The 15,077-nt window shown below is 45.3% G+C and overlaps 5 protein-coding genes across 5 annotated transcripts; 3 read left to right on the forward strand and 2 right to left on the reverse strand.

Moving 5' to 3' along the window:
* Window positions 1-1,791: 1,791 nt before the first annotated feature.
* LOC115482778 (collagen alpha-1(X) chain-like) lies at window positions 1,792-4,144 on the reverse strand. Its single transcript, XM_030222761.1, has 3 exons — window positions 4,114-4,144; window positions 3,531-4,058; window positions 1,792-2,495 (listed from the first exon to the last, which is right to left on the reverse strand). Exons 1-3 carry the CDS (start codon window positions 4,142-4,144, stop codon window positions 1,792-1,794), a joined length of 1,263 nt encoding a protein of 420 aa, XP_030078621.1.
* Window positions 4,145-5,118: 974 nt separating this feature from the next.
* LOC111604564 (chymotrypsin-1) lies at window positions 5,119-6,101 on the forward strand. Its single transcript, XM_023322663.2, has 3 exons — window positions 5,119-5,190; window positions 5,257-5,849; window positions 5,911-6,101. The coding sequence occupies exons 1-3, from the start codon at window positions 5,124-5,126 to the stop codon at window positions 6,073-6,075; spliced, it is 825 nt and encodes a 274-aa protein (XP_023178431.2). The 5' UTR covers window positions 5,119-5,123; the 3' UTR covers window positions 6,076-6,101.
* On the reverse strand, window positions 6,096-7,869 carry LOC111604563 (protein transport protein sec31). Its single transcript, XM_023322662.2, has 4 exons — window positions 7,533-7,869; window positions 6,921-7,480; window positions 6,839-6,856; window positions 6,096-6,785 (listed from the first exon to the last, which is right to left on the reverse strand). Exons 1-4 carry the CDS (start codon window positions 7,714-7,716, stop codon window positions 6,267-6,269), a joined length of 1,281 nt encoding a protein of 426 aa, XP_023178430.2. The 5' UTR covers window positions 7,717-7,869; the 3' UTR covers window positions 6,096-6,266.
* A 1,017-nt stretch (window positions 7,870-8,886) lies between these two features.
* LOC111604576 (short-chain specific acyl-CoA dehydrogenase, mitochondrial) lies at window positions 8,887-10,394 on the forward strand. Its single transcript, XM_023322679.2, has 3 exons — window positions 8,887-9,033; window positions 9,093-9,308; window positions 9,369-10,394. The coding sequence occupies exons 1-3, from the start codon at window positions 9,000-9,002 to the stop codon at window positions 10,340-10,342; spliced, it is 1,224 nt and encodes a 407-aa protein (XP_023178447.2). The 5' UTR covers window positions 8,887-8,999; the 3' UTR covers window positions 10,343-10,394.
* Window positions 10,395-10,501: 107 nt separating this feature from the next.
* On the forward strand, window positions 10,502-14,926 carry LOC111604580 (conserved oligomeric Golgi complex subunit 1). The gene is made up of 5 exons (XM_023322682.2): window positions 10,502-10,714; window positions 10,797-11,488; window positions 11,550-12,607; window positions 12,667-13,326; window positions 14,804-14,926. Exons 1-5 carry the CDS (start codon window positions 10,581-10,583, stop codon window positions 14,912-14,914), a joined length of 2,655 nt encoding a protein of 884 aa, XP_023178450.2. The 5' UTR covers window positions 10,502-10,580; the 3' UTR covers window positions 14,915-14,926.
* Window positions 14,927-15,077: the final 151 nt, after the last annotated feature.

Genomic DNA, 15,077 nt, shown 5'->3' on the forward strand with positions numbered 1-15,077 from the left:
TTGGGAGCCTTGAGAGCCTGGCAGTCCTTGAGAACCTTGCGAGCCTGGCGCTCCGGGCAGGCCTTGCAGCCCTTGAGCACCTTGTGGTCCCTGAACTCCTTGCGCACCAGGGTGACCTTTCTCACCCCTCTCTCCTGTGTCTCCTTTATCGCCCTTCTGGCCATCATTGCCCTTATCACCCTTGCCGCCGGGATGCCCAGGCTTTCCGGTCATGCCTGTGTAATTACATTGCTATTTAATAACGTTGAGATTGTCGAATTGAGCACATATACCTGTGAGTCCGGGGGGACCTGGGGGTCCGGGTGGCCCAGGTGGGCAAATACATTTCGAAGGCGGATGATGATGATGATGATGTGGAGTTGGCGGCGGTGGCGGGTAAAAAGGTGGCAATTGCGGTGGCTGCGGCGGCGGCGGCGGCGGCGGCGGATGGTAGTGGATTGGCCGCTTGATAATCACATTTGGTGGAGGAGGCGGTGGAGCGGGAGCGGCTGCTGGCAACTGAACTGACAGAAGTCTTCCAGCACCTTCGTCGTTCTGATTTCGGGAAGATAAGCTAGATCCCCCAACGATAGCAAAATCTGGAAAGGCATAAGATTGTAAAGCAATTTGTATATGAAGGATTCAGCTGTGCAACACTTACATAGACCGATGAGCGCTACAACCTGCATCATGACTGAAACTTATTTGCCAAGAACAACATGTAATTGATGTCTTTTATAGCAACAGAACGCTGCCACAGTATTCTAATAAAATCCCTTTCGAATATCGAAACCTGATCAAACCGTTAACTGTAATGCAGATCAAATCGTTTTTATTTAACAGTTCTTTTTATGATCTTACAAACTCGTTTTTAGCTCTCGTGCAAGAAATTAGAATCAAATTATTGTCATATGCCTAGGCATATAGGCACCGTATGCTAGGCTATGCTGCATATCTGTCCACAATCAAAAATATATTTTCGGATTATGCTGAACAGAAATTGGCTGAGCATCATTCCGACTGCGAAAGAATGGAAGCATTTAAAATTGATAATTGATTTAAATATCATTGGGCGGAGCGCGTAGTTGTTGTTGTTCGGTTCGCCTTTGAGAACAATAAGCTAATTGGGTTTATCGGCTAAAAAGTTATGATTTTAAGCTAATGAAGAGCTCACTTTATTATGTGACGTCTTCAAAAATTATAATAATAATAATGTTAGTTACAATAATAAATAGTCATATTTAGAACAAAGTCGTGTGGACATGGTGGACATGGCTAAATCAACTAAATCTCGCCGTTCCGTCACGTCTCTTGCTGTCAAATGATTCAGGGTACAATAACAATAATAAGTAAAATAGCTATAGTCGTGGATCCGATCTGCGTTGTTATACAATTTGAATATTTCCGATTTTGGATACCTCCGTCTCTACCCCAAAAATTTGAATAAAAATGTATTTAAAATAATAGATACACTCTGAAAGTCGACTAAGAAAGTATGTCTACAAGAACAATTATTCGACAATTAAGTTCCTATATTAAAGCCCAAACTGCAGCCTTCGTCTGTAGCTCATATAGGCTCTGTGATTAATTTATTCAAGCATACAGTTAGACAAAAAAGACAGAAAGACAAACGAAGAGGGTTAGATCGACTCAGCTCGTCGACGCCGAATTCCCATTTTTAATATAACAATTTCCATACAAATAATTTTTAGCGGATTTCAAGCTAGGTTTATTTCATTAAAGCAGTTCATATTTCAATACAAGCAGTTATGTACCTTTATTAGCAAGCAGTTCATAAATTCATCCTGAAAGTTACACAGTTACATGTTTTTGTTCGCACAACTTCAAGCATGTTGCTTTACTTTCTTTTAGATCTGGTTTGTCTGGCTCATCAATTGATCCAGCGTCTTTGTCCTCAGACACAAAGTCCACTTGAGAATTGTCATCTCTGGGCTGTCGACGAGTATCGAGCTCACCTGGCTGTTCCTTTTCTCCGTTCATACCTGGTTCCCACATATCTCCTGGATCACCTTTTAATACTGAGAACTTCTCTGCTTCCTCAATCGATCTAATGCCTTTCTTTGCAGTTTGAGGAATGCCGTCTCTGCGCCGTCTGATAGGACTGAGCCCAGGCGGTCCCATTTCACCTTTTTCTCCAGGATCTCCCATAGCACCCGGTTCGCCTTTAGGACCGGGTGGACCCGCGGGTCCAATCGGACCTTGGATACCCGGTTGACCGGGAATGCCCGGGCTACCGGGAACGCCAGGACGACTTGGCGGTCCAGGTGGTCCTGGCGGACCCGGCGGACAGAAACAGCCACTTGGTGGATAGGGTGGATAGGGTGGATAAGGTGAATAGAAATAAGAAGATGGTGGAAAGAATTTCTGTTCGATTTTCTGACGTCCACTAGACGAGCCACTATTTGGAATCTCTATAGAAATTGTCCGACCAACATCGTTATTGTTGTACTTATCTGCAAAGCTTCTGCTGTTGTTGCTGTCCAAGAGGATGAGGCCTAGGAAATAGAATGTATTTGAATACAAATTCACTTTATACGAAATCCTTCTCACATAGCCAAGAAAACGTTACGAGCAGATTCATCTCCAAACCACAAATGTTTCGATGGCCATTTACCGAATGCCCTTTATAAGCAGCGCCTCCAACATGACACGTTAATTTTATAACGAATATTCATGTCAATGGAATCGCTTTTATGCTAAAGTGTTTAAAGACAAGATTCCAGAGACAAGATTCTGTGAGACCGTTATGAGCTTAATGTTCTTTTTATGGATTTGGAAAATAGGTAAATAAATATGTGCATAAATTAGCACGTCTCTATGCACACGTTTGTGAATGGCGTCACAAAATAATTAAATAAATTGTAAAATATCTAAGCTGAGAAAATTGAATAAATATTAAACTATCAGAGTTGTGACTTCTTTAAATTTAATTTAAAAAATATGTTAAGCCAATCAATAGGCAACATTTGAGCATTAAGCTGTGCCCACATTGAACTGTGCCGTCATGTCTCCTGTTGTATTGAAAATACTAGATACACTCTGAAAGTCGACTAAGAAAGTATGTCTACAACAGTTATTTGACAATTAAGTTCCCATATGAAAACCCAAAGTGCAGCCATCGTCTATAGCTCTTAAAGGTTCTGAGATTAACTTATTCAAATATACAGTTAGACAAACAAGCATACAGAAAGACAAACGAAGAGGGTTAGATCGACTCAGCTCGTCGACCCCGAATTCCCATTTTTAATATAACAATTTCCATACAAAAATTCTTTAACGGATTTCAAGCTAGGTTTGTTAATTTCCTTAAAGCAGTTCATATTTCAAAACAAGCAGTGATGTACCTTTATTAGCAAGCAGTTCATAAATTCATCCTGAAAGTTACACAGTTACATGTTTTTGTTCGCACAACTTGAAGCATGTTGCTTTACTTTCTTTTAGATCTGGTTTGTCTGGCTCGTCAATTGATCCTACGTCTTTGTCCACTTGAGAATTGTCATCTCTGGGCTGTCGACGAGTATCAGGCTCACCTGGCTGTTTCTTTTCTCCGTTCATACCTGGTTCCCACATATCTCCTGGATCACCTTTTAATACTGAAAACTTCTCTGCTTCCTCAATCGATCTAATGCCTTTGTTTGCAGTTTGAGGAATGCCGTCTCTGCGCCGTCTGATAAGACTGAGCCCAGGCGGTCCCATTTCACCTTTTTCTCCAGGATCTCCCATAGCTCCCGGTTCGCCTTTAGGACCGGGTGGACCCGCGGGTCCAATCGGACCTTGGATGCCCGGTTGGCCGGGAATACCCGGTCTACCGGGAGCGCCAGGACGGCTTGGCGGCCCAGGTGGTCCCGGCGGACCCGGCGGACAGAAACAGCCACTTGGTGGATAGGGTGGAAAATGTGAATAGAAATAAGATGACGGAAAGAATTTCTGTTCGATTTTCTGACGTCCACTAGACGAGCCACTATTTGGAATCTCTATAGAAATTGTCCGACCAACATCGATATTGTTGTACTTATCTGCAAAGCTGCTGCTGTTGTTGCTGTCCAAGAGGATGAGGCCTAGGAAATAGAATGAATTTGAATACAAATTCACTTTATACGAAATCCTTCTCACATAGCCAAGAAAACGTTACGAGCAGATTCATCTCCAAACCACAAATGTTTCGATGGCCATTTACCGAATGCCCTTTATAAGCAGCGCCTCCAACATGACACGTTAATTTTATAACGAATATTCATGTCAATGAAATTTTATGCTAAAGTTTTTAAAGACAAGATTCCAGAGACAAAATTCTGTGAGACCGTTATGAGCTAAATGTTTTTTTTATTGATCTGGATCCAGGTAAATAAATATGTGCATAGATTAGCACGTCTCTATGCACACGTTTGTGAATGGCGTCGCAAAATAATTAAATAAATTGTAAAATATCTAAGCTGAGAAAACTGAATAAATATTAAATTATTAGAGTTGTGACTTCTCTAAATTTAATTTAAAAAATATGTTAATTCAAGTGGCAACATTTGAGCATTGAACTGTGCCCACTTGAATGGGCTATTTTGAGTTTTGCATAAAGTCGGTTAGATTAGCGACTTTTGCTATTCTCCAATGACATGTTATTGCTTAAGATTCGCCAATCGGGAACTAAGATAATCGTTGACCCACTTAAGAGACTCGCAAATAAAAATAAAAATTCAAAAGCTGAGCGAAAGTAATGGATGAAATAAATTGAAGAATTTTAAGGCGATTCAGATCAGCTCTGGCTTAATACTCTAAGAGCGGCTCTCGCTCTTTACTCTAAAGTCAGGCTGTGGATATATTAAATATTAATCAATCAAGTATTCACTTATAGTTTTCTTTTTCAGATACTCTTTCTATTCCCTAACGAGCCAACTTGTTAGCCTCCAAAGCTTATCAACTAATTGTAGCTTTCTGGGTTAGGGTGATGCATATGAAGCATATGCCAATTACCGGCATGAAGGCTGACGCAATTTTGAATTTCAAGATCAAAACTAATGGCATAACTTCTGCATTATCTATGCAAATTTTTAGCGCAATGTGCTTCGCGTCGAATCCCATAAATAGGCTGAGCCGTAGAACAAGAGATGTGCATAACCCAAGCAAACATGGCTCTTATCGAACTCATTTTGTGGATAGCTCTGTCCCTAGGCAGCGCCACGGCACGTCACAATTGTAAGTAGGGATAATGGAAAGAGCCGAATGTAAATTTCAGACACTTTCCGACATTCCCATAAGCAGCACGTCAGCCCACTGGCCACGCTCCCACTCGCATTGTGGGCGGCTCCAATGTGCCACAGGGTGAGTATGTGCCCTACCAAGTGTCGCTGCAGTACCAAACGGGAGAGGGACAGGCGCACTTCTGCGGCGGCTCAATCATAGCTCCCGATCGCATACTCACAGCGGCTCACTGCTGCGATGGTATGAATGTAACGCGCATGTCCATCGTCGCGGGCATACGCAATCTGGATGAAAAGGGCGGCTCGCGCTCTCGGGTGGTGTCCTTCGTCATACATCCCGCATACAAGGCGCTGAAGACAAGCGATATTGCAGTGCTAACGATCGACCCGCCGCTGGTCTACAACAATGTCAGCGTGGCGCCCATTGAGTTTTCCTCGGATGAGTTTGTGGGCAGCGGAGTCCCTGTGACCCTAACCGGATGGGGTTTGCGTTTCCCCGCTCCCTTTCCCTTTCTGGACAACTTAAACTTCCCGAATACACTGCAGCGCATGAGCTACAGAACGATCACGAATCGGGAGTGTCAACAACGTGGCATGGAATATGTGACGGACACGGAGATATGTGCTAGAGGCATCTTCAGGGGCGCCTGCTCGGTAAGAAAATAGAACGCTCGAAGTACTTGAGGACATTTGAAGCTAAAGCATCTAACTACAGGGCGACTCGGGTGGCCCGCTGGTTCGCAATGACAACGGATTGAAGCAGGTCGGAGTCGTGTCCTATGGCTTGGTCGTCTGCGGTCTCTTCGTTTCGCCCGATGTCTACACAAGAGTTTCCACCTTCAGGAACTGGATACAGCAGGGCATAGAGGCGACCAACTAACTCCATAACACGATCACGTCGTCTGAGCAGCTTTTTTATTTAATATGCTCAAGACATTTCAAATATATGCAATTCACGTTGAACTAATTTACAAGCTTAAAGATCACGAATCCATCAATTTCAAAGGACGCGCGAAGCATCTGTCCGTTTTTAAACAAGAGAACATAAACGAAAGAAAAGGGCACCTAATGCTATTCAGCAGGTGGTGCTTCCTCGGCTGGCGGTGCCTCCTCGGCTGGCGGTGCTTCCTCTGCAGCGGGTGGTGCTGGTTCTTCAGCGGCTGGTGGTGGCGCCTCTTCCGCCGGTGCTGGAGCTGGCTCTGGTTCTGGCTCTGGCGCTGGAGCTGGTGCTGCTTCTGGCTCTGGCTCTGGTGCTGGTGGCTCTTCAGCTGCTGGTGCTGCGTCTGGAGCAGATTCTTCTGGCTTAGCTTCAGGTTGGGCCAAGTCCGTTTGGGATGGAACGGCTGAAGTGACAGCAGTGGGTGCGGCAGTGGGTGCGGCAGTGGGTGCGGCAGTGGGTGCAGCCGTGGGTGCAGCCGTGGGTGCAGCCGTTGGTGCAGCCGTTGGTGCAGCCGTGGTTGCAGCCGTGGTTGCAGCCGTGGTTGCAGCTGTGGTTGCAGCTGTGCTTAAAGCTGTGCTTACAGCTGTGGCTCCAGCTGTGGCATCATCTTTGTCATCTGGCGTTTCCTGCTCCTGGCAAGGATCTCCAATCTAACAATATAGAGGTTATGACTAGACCATATTGTGAGCTTGACAAAACTTACCGGCTTAATCGCCTGGCGCTGTAATTCAGAGTTCGAGTATTAGGCTGCTGTCTTTGATCAAAATAGTGAAAGGAAAACCCACCGTTAGAACGTAGCGGAAGAAGCGCTGTAGCACGCGGGCAGCTCTGTCCAGGCGCATGTATTCGTCGTCATCCTTATCCTGGAGCATGCAGGTGCACAGGCAGACGTGTTGGTCCATCATGCGGCGCACGACATAGCCCCGAAAGGCGGATTGTATGGTGGTGGCCGCATTATTGCGCATCAGCTCATCAAGGCGCTTGAGCTCGCGATCGCGGAAGTATTGATAGAGCAGCTCAGTCCCCTGGGACTCTTTGCCTGCGGCCATGTAGGCGTCCACGAAACGCTTGTAGGCGCTCGCAATTGCCGGCCGCGAGGCGTCAAGTTCTTCCTCGGAGAATTTACACTTACGTATGAGCTCCTCGAGCATGTCAATGTCGACGAACTTAATGGTCTCCTTGCCGCGGCGCATCTCACAGCGACGTTTCTCCAGGAAGTTGCGGAAGCAATCCTCCATAACCTGAGCCATCTCATCCGATTTCTCCTTGGTCAGATCGCAAACGCACAAGTCGGATATAATGCTGTCCACCTGGCGAAGAGCGCGATCCAAAATGCTTTTGGCCACTGTGAAATAACTCTCGTTAGCATTTATATATATGTTGGAGCTGGAGCTTACCCAAGGCCTTCTCTCGTGTGACAATCACCGAGTGCAAATAGTCGATGATGAATTGGCACAGGCACTCCTTGGTCGGCTGACAGCGCAGCACTTCACGAGTTATGTCGGAAAGCAGCTCCGGCAGACCCTCGGGCACATTGATTGCCTGCTGGCGCAGTTTGCCGCGTTGAATCAGATAATTCATTTTCTTATCAGTTGGTCTTTTGGTAAAACTTAAAAAAAAACCGTCAAAATAAATTTGGAACTGTTTTGTGGCGGCAATTGTGTTCAAATCTCTAGATTGTCCTTAACTTCAACCTATATATAATATATGAGCTACGTTGAGTGGGAAACAAAGTCTACTAAGTTCCATCTGCAGATACTGGTGAATCATTTTATTGTACGAAAGACGAACTTTGGGGAAAGGGTATTTTGATACAAAAAAAAAAAAACTAAATAAACCGTAGCTTGACTCGAAGTTATATACTATATAGACAGATTCTTTAACTATAATGCGCTTGCGAAAGTGGGTGTGTTTTTTATCGCCTAGCGTAGCGTAAGTCATTAAATTGCACTTGGATTTGCAATGTAAATTTCTTTCTCAGTTGCGGGTAGCGACAATGGCACTAAATCGTTGAACCGCTTTCCATTTCTGCTAGTAGCTGAACTTTCTACCCAACACAGTTGATCTTGTAAGCTTGCCCGACTAGCGGATACCCTAAGCACAAGCTACATTTCTAATTGAGCTCAGACTGTGCAGTTCGTCGTACATACCTCGTGGTGTATGCGGCATGAAAGCTCAACGCGAAGAACCTTAAGAACTAAAATATGCAAACTTGAATATCTACTTGATGTGGGCTTAATGTATTTTAAGTAGATCAGGGGCGTTGTAAAAGGGTTTTCACATATAACAGGGGTTTCACTACAGCTTAAACCATAACGTGGATATATTTCGTTCGGTTTGTTTCTTTACTAAAATGTTGTCTTTGCTCCTGTCGACAAAACTGCTTGCCAACACGCAATGGAAGGCCTTTGTCACTAATGAAAAGTTTATGACTCCAGTGAGAAAAACTGCTTAGCAAGATCAAAAAAGTAGTAAGCAATGGCCGACTGCAGTAAAGAAGATAATTTATATTATCACATTCATCAATTTGTATCCTTATTTACTCAAAGTCTCTATAAGAACAACTTGCTTTATAATAAACAATTTATTGTGCTGAAGTTCCAATAACAATTAATAAATATCGGTTGATCGGCCAAATGGGCACTGCTTGCTAGCTGTCCCCTCGTACAAAGTTGCAGCGCCGTCTTTGTTCGTTTGGACTGACGTCAAAGCTTTTGGTATTGCATATAAAAGTTTTTATGGCATGCTGATTGTTTTCGATTGCTCATCGGATTTCAGTGTGCGAAGAACCTTTCCGCCAAGCAGACGACGCCGAAAAGCTTTTCCGGATAACTAAAACAAAAATCAGCTGAAGCTTTCACGCCATGCAAAAGCTGGGTAGAATTGCATGGGCGCTTGGTAATACATATATTAAAAACAATAACAAGGAAAATTGTGTAAGCTTTGCAATTTTGTAGGTCAACGAACTGCCAGAGGCAGTGACAGAGGCATCGCATGCCTGGCCGCCCTCTCAGAGACCCACCAAATCCTGCAAAAGACCTGCCGCGACTTTGCCAATGCGGAGCTGGCTCCCCATGCGAGACGCCACGATCGTGAGCAGTTGTATCCGGCAGAGCAAGTGCGGCGCCTCGGCGAACTGGGACTGATGTCTGTCGCTGTGCAAGAGGAGTACGGTAAGCACTGCACCCAGACTTTCTGCACAGACAGAGCCTGATTGTAACGACTACTTCCAGGTGGCACCGGTCTAGATTACCAAGCGTATGCTATCGGCATGGAGGAAGTTGCGCGTGGTGACGCGGCCGTGTCGATTGTGATGGGCGTAAACAATCTCTATCTGGGTGCAGTGCAGCAACATGGTACCGAGGCGCAGAAGCAAGAGTTTCTGGTACCCTATACCCAAGGGAAGCACATTGCCTTCTATGCGCTCTCGGAGCCGGGCAGCGGCTCAGATGCCAGCGCCGCCAGTACCACTGCGAAGCCGAATGCTGGAGGGGATTATTTGTTGAATGGCACAAAGGCCTGGATATCCAACTCCAAGGAGGCCAGCGGTGGCATCATCTTCGCCACTATTGACAAAAGCCTCAAGCACAAAGGTATAACAGCTTTTCTGACTGAAAAGAATGTGCCTGGGCTGTCTATAGCTAAGAAGGAAAGCAAACTGGGCATGTGCGCCAGCTCCACGTGCCAGTTAACGCTCGACGATGTTTGCGTGCCACAATCTCAATTGCTGGGATCGCCTGGAGATGGCTTTAAGATTGCCATGGGATCCCTAGACTGCGGTCGCATAGGCATTGCCGCGCAGTCCACCGGTATAGCACAGGCTGCTCTCGAGCTGGCGATCGACTATGCGGAGAAACGAGTGGCCTTTGGGCAGCGATTAGCCCGATTGCAAATGATTCAACAGAAGCTGGCGGATATGGCACTGCGCGTGGAGACTGCAAGGCTGCTCACTTGGCGAGCTGCATGGCTTAAGGATAACGGACTGTCTATTACCAAGGAAGCTGCCATGGCCAAGCTACATGCCTCCGAGACAGCCACCTATTGCGCGCATCAGTGCATCCAGATTCTGGGCGGCATGGGTTATACAACGGATCTGCCAGCAGAGATGTACTATAGGAACGCCCGCGTCACGGAAATCTACGAGGGCACTTCCGAGATACAGCGTATTGTCATTGCCAATTGTGTTTTGCAAAGCATTTCCAATTAGTTTAAATATGTAAATAATAAAACAATTTTTTTACGCGAACTGCATTTAAAACTCATCGGTGACCAGTGTATAATAATCGCACGACCGCCACAAATAATCGTTTCTCAAACAGCTGTTAACGTAAGCGTTGCTATCGGACGACCACCTCAACTGCTGTGACTTGCACAATAATTGTTATCGTAGTTATCGAATTAGAAAAGCCGAAAGAATTTAACACTTTGTGGATAATAAGAAATAAATGAGCGCTGATCTACTGCAATTAGACGTGGACACGCTGTTCGAACAGCACGGCGTGTCCGAGATCGATGATGTGCAGAAGAAAATCCAAACAGTTGTGGAAAATAAGCGCGAAGAGCTGCGCACCATGGTCGGGTAAGCAATCTGTGTGATGTGGCACATAGAACGTTAGCGCAACATAATTAAATGTGGATTAATATCTTGCCTGCAACTGCAGCGAACGCTACCGGGACTTACTCAAGGCTGCCGACACCATAGCAGCCATGCAGACATCGGCAGGCACACTCATCGAGCAGGTCCATTGCGTCCAGGGCAATTGTCGCAGCCTCAACGAACAGCAATTGCTGGGCTTCAAGACCACGCCCACCGATACCGAAGTGTTGCTCCATAAGCGCGCGGTGAGCAAGCAGCTAAGCAACTACTACAGCACCATGGTTCAGATCAAACTACTGAGCAGCTTGCCAGAGCTGATTTGGACGCACATTGACCGGGAGCAGTTCTATGCAGCCACAGAACTCTTCATATTCAGTAGACACATAAGCACGGGTCTACAGCTCGATGCGAAGAATACGCTGATGCAGCGGCTGCCTGTGGCACTGAAGCAATGGGAAATCCTACGTCCATTTCATATAACCATCAAACAGGCGGTGCTCGGAGTGCTGGAGCGTGAGCTACTCACCGCCGACATAGCGGTCGATTGCATGTTGAGCCTGCTGCTGCTGGACAAATGCGATTTGGACCAGGTGCTGCAAACGTTTCTGCAGCTACGGTCCACAGCCTATTTTAACTGCCTGCAGAGCCAGGGAAGCGATGCCGAAAAGGACAAACCGAGGCGAGTCAAGGAACGCATTTTGGCCAGCTTGCATATACTAAACGGCACCATTGAGCTCCTTGACACCTGTTTGTTAGGTTAGTGATTGCTACATTAAATACGTGAATATTTATAAGACATATTACTTTTTGGTTTCAGCTAATGGTCTGCTTTTCAAACGTTTGGCGGAGTGTGTGGCGCCGACTGCGGCGCCCAGTATTAATCGCATGGATAGCAGCGATCGGCAGTTAGCGCATCTGCTACCCGACATTATAGCTGGCTATAAGCCGCAGTTTGAGAAGCCAAAATTATTGCCAGAGCAGATGTGCGATGCACTGTTAAAGTGGATGTCCAAAATTAACAGCTTGGCGGACAAGCAGCTACAGCCCATCTTTGGGCTGGTCAGCAGCATGCAGACCATACAGGATATCAAGTTGGCAGCGGGCACCACGGTCAAGCGTGACTATGCCCATCTGGAGCAGCAGTTAACGCTGCCGCAAGCTCAGTTGGATTTTTACACACTGAAGTATATGCCGTTGATCAATGCACGCGTTCGGGAGATCATACGCAGTAGCTGGGTAGCAGCAATGCAGCAGACCTACAAAGACGTGGTCAAGCTCGTCGAGAACATTAGCCAACCCACACCAATGCAAATCTGGCGAGAGCAGAGTGATGATCTACCGTTGAGTCTAGCTGCCGCGCTTAGTGATCAGCCAAAACGTTTGGCCAACCGCACCAAGGGCTACGAAGCGGCCACCATTACACTTTGTGCTCAATTCGACACGCAGTTAGCATCCATTGTTCAGGAGCTGAATGTGCTGCTACAGGAACAAACAACACGCGCCGAGGATAAATTGGCGTTGATAAATTTTCTGCGCGAGACAGCGGAGCAGCAGATGACGAGCTATCTGACTCAACTGAAGACGCTGCGTCTGCAGGAACGTCAAGCTCTTTTGCAGGCGCTGCGCAATACGCTGGCCTTGATCGAGCTGTGCCCTCATCTTAAACTGTGTTTCTGCCAGCCCAGCAGCTGGCGTCAATGGGCGGGAAATTTGACAGTTGCTGGTGCTGAGCATTGGCAGCGTTTGTGTGCACTGATCGAGGAGGAGCTGCTTCAATTCTGGCAGCTCATTGTCGATGATATACTGGCCTCTCACAGCTGCACGGAGAAGCTGCCACAGACCATTACACACGATGTTGTCCTGCGCGACTTTGCTGTATGTTAAGCTTGTCTTTGCTAATCCTGAAATCCAATCTAATATATTTTATTAAACAGCTCTGGCAAACATTGACTTTGGAGCAGCGCGATGAGGAGCATGATCAGAGTGTGCAGTCCACCATACGTATACCCAGCCAGCCACGTCTCTCGCTCCAAACGTATTTGCACCAATTGATTCACGTGCTAAATAATGCTGTACCACAAACGCTGCCATCTAAAGTGCTTCAGGCCTTTAATCAAAAGCTACTCGCCCAGCTCTTGGCCCACTACGAGCAACTGTCAGCAGCGCAGTGCACCAAAGACAGTCAAAACATTGCGCTGCAGCTGTACTTCGATCTTAAGTTTCTGGAGCGTGTGTTTGCCGTGAATCGCGAGGACCGCAGTCTCTATGAACGATTCCATGGGCTGCAGCGCAGTCTACGCGACTGCATCGATCCATTTGATTTTGAGCTGTTCGCCGAGCACATAACCACGCATGTTTCTCGTTCTGCGGCGCGTCTGCATGGCGAACTTGGTGTCCTTACGCCGCCTCATGATAGCACGCAAGTAGCAAATGCTAGTTCGCTGTCACATGAGGCTGATCCCAATGTGCTCTGTCTAAGTTCATCCGGCTCCACTTCGCTCTGGTTCCCATTGCTGCCTATTGTCATGCCGCAGGCGGCAGCATCAGCAACTCTTCCTGTCGAACGCAAATCCAATGCCACGGAATCAGACAAGGTGAGTTTTTCAATGACCTTGCTTTTCTACAACTCTTACATGTGAAATATGGCAAATGCATTCTCTTCACATATAATAATTTGTTTTAATTCGTCTAACAGTATTTAGTTTTCTTTTTAAGTCGATGCACTGGTCTGAAGACTATGCATTTCTATCTTTTCTATACCCTTGCATTGCATTGCACATTATCTGTGTCGATCGACACTACCTTCTCTTAACTAGACAGCGTAACGTTTGGTTTGATATTAAATAGCATTCCAGTGCTGGAAGTCACACAATTGAAATACTCGAATTTGAAATCGAAATGTTCCCAAACCTATTCAAACTCTTGCCTTTCCAGTTTTTCGTAAGAGCCTTATTCAAATAAAATCCTGTGATACATCATATAGATCGTTATCTGTGTATATATAGATCTCCTTTCTTATATGTCTGCAAGGGTATATAATCTCTGGTACTTCGAAGATAACTGTTACCTTGTATTTAACCAATACTCTATTATTATATGAATATACTTGTTATATATATATCTATATTTTGTTTTTAGGTGCTCTTTGAATTGTAGTTTACTTTCGAAATTTATCGTCGTTTATTCATTTTGGGTAGGCATTGTGTGCTAAGTTGTGTTTATTCTATATCTTTTGCATGATTGTTGTTGATTTTTAAATGGCTTTATGAATTTTTAAATTACGAGATTCACGATAAATCCCTAAATTAAAGTTAAATTATTCCGAGTTCCTGTGCTAACTGCTTTGCATGAGAATTGCTGTATAAACTGCTTGCTGTGCACTGCTTTCAGCATAGCCAAGACACAAACCAGCTGCTCCTATGCAAACTTTTTATTATTAATTTCTATTATTATATTATAATATGGTTATTGCTGTGCTTTTTGTTAACTTAAATCAGTTTTATTTCCAAATATGCATCTTAATTAAAATGGACTTTAATTAGACAATTAGTCAACCAATTTGCGCAGCTGGTAAAGTGCTATTTCTCACTGAATTTCTGCAATTAACAATAAATATAGCAAAAGTGTCATTAAATAAATTAGAATTAAATGCAGTATCTACAGATGTTATAGAAGCAAAATTGCTGCCCGCAATTGCAAATGCTTGGCAAAAGTTTTGCCAATTTCCAAATAACAGAAATCAGAAACTGAAATCCAAAACTTGCACCTCCCACACACCTTTTTTCGTTTGTGAGCGCGTGTGTCTGTCTACAACTTAAATGCTAATTAATGAATTGGTCCATTATTGAAATCAAATCGTTGGGCAAACGTTAATTTATAGCCGCGCTGACTTTGCTGGTAATGTGGGCGCAGTTAGTCGCATGTTTCACCATATAAATTGAACTCTAATTATGTCCATGTTTATTGCTCTGGCCCATAAATCTTTGCACTGTGCCGCAAATTAATAGATTAATCAACCAAAAATTGCCACAACACATTAATAACCCATATTACGTACATATCTCTCCATAGGGGGCAACGACACCAACGCGCAAGCCAGGCACACGCAAAAACGATGCGAGCAGCAAATCCAAGTCGGGCGCCGCCTCCTTCTTTGGCATGTCCCAGGAGTGGTTCCGTTAGAGCCGTTTGCCATCAATGCCACAGCGAATGCTCACAGCAGCAGATGAGCCTAATGAAGTGGCCAAGTGGAGTGCACGAAACGCGCTCATCCAACCGGAAATCCACTGCAGCAGCCACAGCCGCAGCACCAGGACCAGCAGCAGCAACTGTCATTGCTGTCTAT

The sequence above is a fragment of the Drosophila hydei genome, unplaced genomic scaffold, assembly GCF_003285905.1.
Source record: "Drosophila hydei strain 15085-1641.00,03,60 unplaced genomic scaffold, DhydRS2 tig00000063-arrow-pilon, whole genome shotgun sequence".
Taxonomy (NCBI): Eukaryota; Metazoa; Arthropoda; class Insecta; order Diptera; family Drosophilidae; genus Drosophila; species Drosophila hydei.